The 6,379-nt window shown below is 35.3% G+C and overlaps 1 protein-coding gene across 1 annotated transcript in view; it reads right to left on the bottom strand.

Moving 5' to 3' along the window:
* lmbrd1 (LMBR1 domain containing 1) overlaps positions 1–6,379 on the bottom strand; it is a 107,966-nt gene that overhangs the window by 36,455 nt on the left and 65,132 nt on the right. The window contains exons 12-13 of the mRNA XM_016456540.1: positions 4,042–4,146; positions 1,670–1,819 (exon numbers count right to left, since the gene is read on the bottom strand). Coding sequence (XP_016312026.1) covers positions 1,670–1,819; positions 4,042–4,146 — 255 coding nt within the window. The remainder of the gene's footprint in view (positions 1–1,669; positions 1,820–4,041; positions 4,147–6,379) is intronic.

Below are 6,379 nucleotides of genomic sequence, written 5' to 3'. Positions count from 1 at the left end.
CAAGGTAAATAAGGGTGACATCTAGTGGAGAAGACTAATGATAAGATTCACGTTAATCAGATCTTGTTTTAAATCAGCTGAAATAAATCCCGGAAAAGATCGATTCGCAGCTTTTGAGAATTGATATCGAATCGATGTCATTTAAAAAAAATGATTAATCGAAAAATCGATTTCACCAGTGACTGATAGTTTTTCGAGGACTCTTATGAGTGTAAAATGGACTTTCCGTAGATGTCTTTTCTCACTGTTTCTCCCAAAATAAAACTAAATATGAAACAAAATATATAAATAATCTAAATAATGAAATAATTATTTATAAAGCATATATTTAATAAATAAATATTTTAAATAAAATTAAATAACACATTTAACATGACCTAAAATAATACTTAATAATATTTAAGATTTCATACTTAATAATAAATTATATTTTTTAATTACAAACCCAAATCCAATGCAAACTACTTTTAGCTACTGAAAATAACAGTTATATGAATTTCTTGGAATTGTGTTTAAGTAAATTATTCTTCTTACCATTCCAATATAAATTCCAATTCTGTATCCTGTTGCCTACATCAATTCCAATTCAGTAATTTAATTGGAATTTAAAAAGCATCCTCAATTCAATTCTGCATGGCAAACAACCCAGCAAGACACGCATTTCGTTTATGCTTATTTCAATATTTACATCTGATGCTGCAGAGGGGCAAAGGACGGACGTAATTGGTCAGATTTCAACACATGCTGTGATGTTTACTGAGTAGAACAGGTTCGATCTTGCCGCAAGCTGTTCTTCCTTCTCTGTCCTCAGCAGCCTTCTGACAGCTTGTCAGCCTCACAGCTAATTATTCTTCATTTGAGCTTGTATTTACGCAAAGGCAGCATAACTTTTGGAAGTAATCAAACAGGATAACATGCACCACTGGATAGATGCAGAATGACTGCTAGCCTTCCAGGAAGTGAAGAGAAATCAGATTTGATTGATGAAGAGTTTGTCAGTTTCAGCCCTGCCTCCCATGGATCGTTCACAGTCTTTACAGCGACCACCTGATGCATTGTGCGCATAAAAATGGCAAGCGCTGACTGAAACTGCCATGTCAACTTAGATGGGCTGGGTTTCTCTAACTTCCTGATGAGTTTTTTTCCCACGATAATCTACTACCGTGGTATAATTTAGCACATAAAAACAAAGAAAGTGTATTCAAAGGCATCACATCTAGGTCTGAAGGTCTCTTCCTGTCTAAGTGGTTGGTTCTTGGCAAGAATAACCTGACCAGATTTTGTGCCAAAAGTTGATCAGTAGTTGCTAGGCTACATATGGCAAGATGTATAGATTCACAGTAAAGAACATGCGGGCAAGTTTTCACACTTAACATGATCAGGTCAAAGACTTTGGGTAGTTTTTAACCTCATATGAATGTACAGACCTTTGAAGAAGCAAAAATAAATAAATACCAGATGCAGGAAGGCCTTTAATGGCTTTTGAAGAGAGTCGGGAGAGAAGGTTTTGAAAGGCTTTCAAACACTTGCTTTGTAAAGGGTTGATCATTACATACTTATGTCACCGGCGTGGGCCCTGTTTGCTCAGAATACGACAGCTGTAATCCTGTAATCCTGATGCCGTGCAGCACAGGGGATTGACTGTTACACAAAACAACCCACATCTCACCTGCAACAGGTATTTCTGGCTGCCGTACATGACGTATTGCGGGGCCAGACTGTAGATCATGTAGCTGGTGTGGAGGATGATGAGGAGGAGGATCATGCAGAGGAAGAGGAGGGCCTGCGGTCGGGTTCTCTGAGGCCTGATCTTATACAGCTGCACAAAAAGAAACAAAAAACATCCTAATATTACTCATATGCACGAGTATTGCGAGTCTACAGCACTCTAAACTGCAGAAATGCACTTTACAAATAATGTTGCATTCAGAGCAACAAAAACAAGGACAGATACAGCAGAGTTGCAATAATGGATACTTTAAAAACATAGAGGGTCAAAACAGAAATTAAAAAATTTTTCCTAGTAAAAGGTATAGTTATGGCACAAAGGATAATTGTTAAAATGAATAATCAGAATTTCTAAGCCAGGAATTTTGGTGCATTACTAAGGCACTACACAATTCTTGCCCAATAGTTCATGATGGATTTGTATTCGTATTGAAAAAACAAGTATTATAAAATATTACGTTTTTTGTTATTAATAAATTAAATATTTATTGTTTTGCACAGTATATCAATATTTTTTTCAGTTTGTATATACGGTGCAACAATCATCATATTTGAATGATTTCTGAAGGATCATGTAATCAAGGAAAATGTAATTTAATCACAGGAATAAATTACATTTTTTAAATATATTAAAATAGAAAAGAGTTATTTTAAATTGTAAAACTATCCCACAATATTACTGAATTGTAAAACGATCCCACAATATTACTGTTTTCACTGTATTTTGAGCACATAAATACAGCCTTGATGAGCTTTCCATACTTTTGACAAGTACTGTATAAGGTTTAACATACTGCATTTTTATTGTTGGTATATTGTATGAAATTATAAATATAGAAATTATAAATTATAGAAAAAAGGGGAATTACTAATATTTTTTCTGTAATGAAAAACAAAGTATTATTTTTAGGGATGCGCCGATATAATTTTTTTGGGCCAATGCCGATACCGATTTTAACAAACACTTCTTGGCCGATTCCGATACCGATATTTGTCACTTCCTCTCTTATTTGAAATTTTGGCAACAAAATAGATAGTATTTTGATCATGTTTTAAATCAGCAAAGTTCAAAAACACCTGCATTCAATTATACTAGCAGTTTTATTGCTGCATCATCAAATAATTTCTAATGAACATGGATTGGATCCATTTAACATTCAGCAGGCCTACATAAATACAACAGAACAAAGATACATATTAAATAAACAGTGCTTTTTGGGTAGGTTTAACAGTTTTCAGGTACAGAAATAAAGTAAACAAATGTAAAATGACACTTCACTGTATAAATTAAATACATATTAATCCTTCTTTATTGTAACAGACTTTATTATGATTAATCTTCTAATTTGTTTTTGTATACATTTTAATATTTTTTGTAAGTTTAAATATGTATGAGATCTCCTTTACTAAGGCGGGACTCTTATTTTGACGGGGTTTCTAGTCTACAGAGCTACATGGGTAATGAAAGCACGCAGTTCTTCGGATTTAAAGTTTGTCAGTTTATTAAGCACCCCCCGAAAAGGCATGAGATCTGTATATATTTGTTTAATGTTAGTTGTAATAAATGTTTTGTGTAATTCGCTGTATGTTGATGATAATGCAACTGAGAGAGAGAGTTTAATGTGCACTTCTCATGCTGTGTTTTGTTTAGCTCTTATGGTGATTTTTTTGGAGTGAAAAAGGACGCAATAAACATAATAAAACATCAGTAAAGTTTTGGTCACCATTCAGATGAGGTCCGCTACACTTATGAAAGTTACAAACGTTATTTAGTCAAGAATAGTGTGCGATCTTTGTCTTTTGTTATTTGCAAAATAATTATTTGTCAGCATTAAAGTGCAGACAGCAGCGCTAGGATTATGCAACAGACATTATACAGCTCAGTGCCTTCACGCAGTTAATTAATAAACCATTATAAATAACAATAAATAAACCAACTTATATAGCCGATATGCCGATGGTTGTAAATTGAGGAAAAATCAGCCGATAAATATCGGCAGCCGATACATCGGTGCATCCCTTATTATTTTTAATTAATGTTAAATATGTATTATATAAAATATTATGAATTTAATTTACACATAAACACATAAATCAGCATATAACTTCTAAAATAGTATAAAAAAAAAAAGCAAGAACGTTTTTAAAAGAAAGAGGAAGTTTTTGCAGCCCCAGTGTACTTAAATTTTGCCTATACAAACTAAATGGCCAAAGTTAATCATTAAAATTCAATACAACAACACTCGCGCCAAAATAAAAATGTTTAATGAAGCAGGTGACTGAAAATAGGAAAAAAACACTGTAGTAACTCACCCTTATCCAGAAGAACCAAATCCCCATGTTACGGATCCCAGCCATGGAGGTGAAGACAAAGTACATGGTGATGATTGTGATGAGAACATAGTCCAGCGGGAAAACCTGAAGAAAGACGAGAAATCCAAGCAGTTTTGAACGACAACTCCAAAAAACTCAGAAGTCCATGATCTAGTTCAACCATTCACCAGGTCTACAATGCAGTCTCTATTCATCCACACACAACATACACTTTTCAGGCCTGAGTGTCAACTAAGAACCATTACCCTGACAATGAAGATGGCTGGAAGGCCATGACAGTGTTGTCCACCCTTACTGCTTTTTTCTTTGTGGACCAGAGTGGATTTCAGAGTAAGAGATGCATGTTTCACAAAGCACACAATGCTGGAGGCACAAAGGATATATATATACACTCACACTCTCAGCGGTGGCCTAAAACACTGTCACTCCTGTGCTAGAGATGTATCGCTCCACAACTCTGAGGTGATCTTTCAGCAATCCTGACTATTTTCAATGCATTTCATCTCAAAAGAGCCACAGCAAGTATATGACAGCACTGTTTGAAAGTCAAGCTAAAAATGATCCTCCTGTTCCTGGAAGAGCTGTTGGCTCGTGGAAATGGCAATGCCTCTTCCGTTGGCAGCTTGTCCTCCATAACTCCACTGGAGCGGAAATGCTGTTTTTGCAATGAGCTAAACACACACTGACCTTACCTGTTGCCCTCATATCGCAGACGGAATATGGTCAGTGACATCATGAAGTACAAATTAGAAATGTTTCTAGAAGCATGAGCAATAACTCCCCGGCCTGCATGCTTTATCCTTTTGCAAATTACTTTTCTTTTTCCCTTTTCACATGGCCTAATTGCAGAAATCAATGGTCTGGATTCCTGAACAATTTGGTTTAAATCAAGCCATCTCTCAAAGTAGCGAGTGAAACAAGTGATCATATTTTATTCAAGCACATGGAAACTGATCATTGTGCTACTTGAAGAAGATTGAAGGATTTGAAATCTCTTCCAAAAGCACTAAATGATGAAAAGCGAACTTATGTCTGATTCATAAATAGCGCTTAATTCAGAGGTCATCACACCTTTTTATGCAGCAAGCGGCCACAGACTACGGACAGGGTGACAAACTGTTCAGTGTCTTTTATTTCATTTCAAAGATTTGGACATTGTCGTACTTGCAGATTGTGGTTCAGCGTCACCACCTTTCCTGGTTTGTGTTTCGAGCAGCTATGATACATAAATGCAAACACAAATGAACTTGAAACTACAACTGTCCAGCATTATGAATCTAAGACACACAGCCTTGAAATGAGCTTAAAATCTGATTGAAGTGAATGTTTATTCAGACCCAGTGGAATGCATATCTAAATGCTGCTAATTTCTTTGGGGTAGCACAAAAACTTGGGAGTATGGTCACAATTTGAAACTGTCTCACAACACAAAAAATAAGTGAGTGAAAAAAAAATTATGTTGAAAAATTATGTTGAGCTTCAATGTCCATACAAATCAATACTACATTCAAATCTACCCACTACTAATTTATTCTTTGAGAATGTTTTACACTCAAGCAATACAACCTAATTAGAGGAAGTAAACTGCTATTGATGATGAACACTACCTGCCAAAAAAATGTTCGTATTGAGTAAATTTATGTTTTTCATGAAACCTTTTGATCGGCCAAAAAACTAATTGTGCTGACATGCACTACCATTCAAAATTTTTTTTTTTTTTGAAAGAAACTAATATTTTTTTTCAGCAATGATGTGTTAAATCAATCAATTTTGACAGTAAAGCCATTTGTAACAAATTAACAAATTACAAAAGATTTATATTTCAAATAAATGTTGTTCTTTGAACTAGGCCTGGGCGATAAAACGGTATCGATATTTATCGACGGTACACCTTCTTCGATAACGATAGAAAAAATGTTCGATATAGGCACGTGCTATGAGTGACGCACACAGCACACACAAACACGAACACATGCTGAATTGAGTGCTGTGCCTGCCTGTGATGAGGAGATTGTAAATAAAGAATGCATATTAGTCGAATTTAAAATAAACATTTGGAATGTTAGGTGTGTATCAGGGAGCGTCATCAGTGGCGCGCGAGATGCGGTGATGATGTAAGTGACGTTGTTGCATTTTAATGTTTTGTTAGTCTAGCCCACGAGACGCGCGTTATTCATTCAAAATATTCGAGAAATTTTGAAGCTCAATGCGGAGAAGATCTTGATTAGGTTAAAACCGAAACCAAGCCATTCACACAGAACGCATATTCAGCGCATTTTTTGACTGACAAATATGACTGCTGCACTCGCGTCTCACA

The sequence above is a fragment of the Sinocyclocheilus anshuiensis genome, unplaced genomic scaffold (genome assembly GCF_001515605.1).
Source record: "Sinocyclocheilus anshuiensis isolate Anshui unplaced genomic scaffold, SAMN03320099.WGS_v1.1 scaffold407, whole genome shotgun sequence".
Classification (NCBI taxonomy): domain Eukaryota; kingdom Metazoa; phylum Chordata; class Actinopteri; order Cypriniformes; family Cyprinidae; genus Sinocyclocheilus; species Sinocyclocheilus anshuiensis.
Note: the sequence above shows the minus strand (reverse complement) of the source record. Positions and strands in the feature narration are given on the sequence as shown.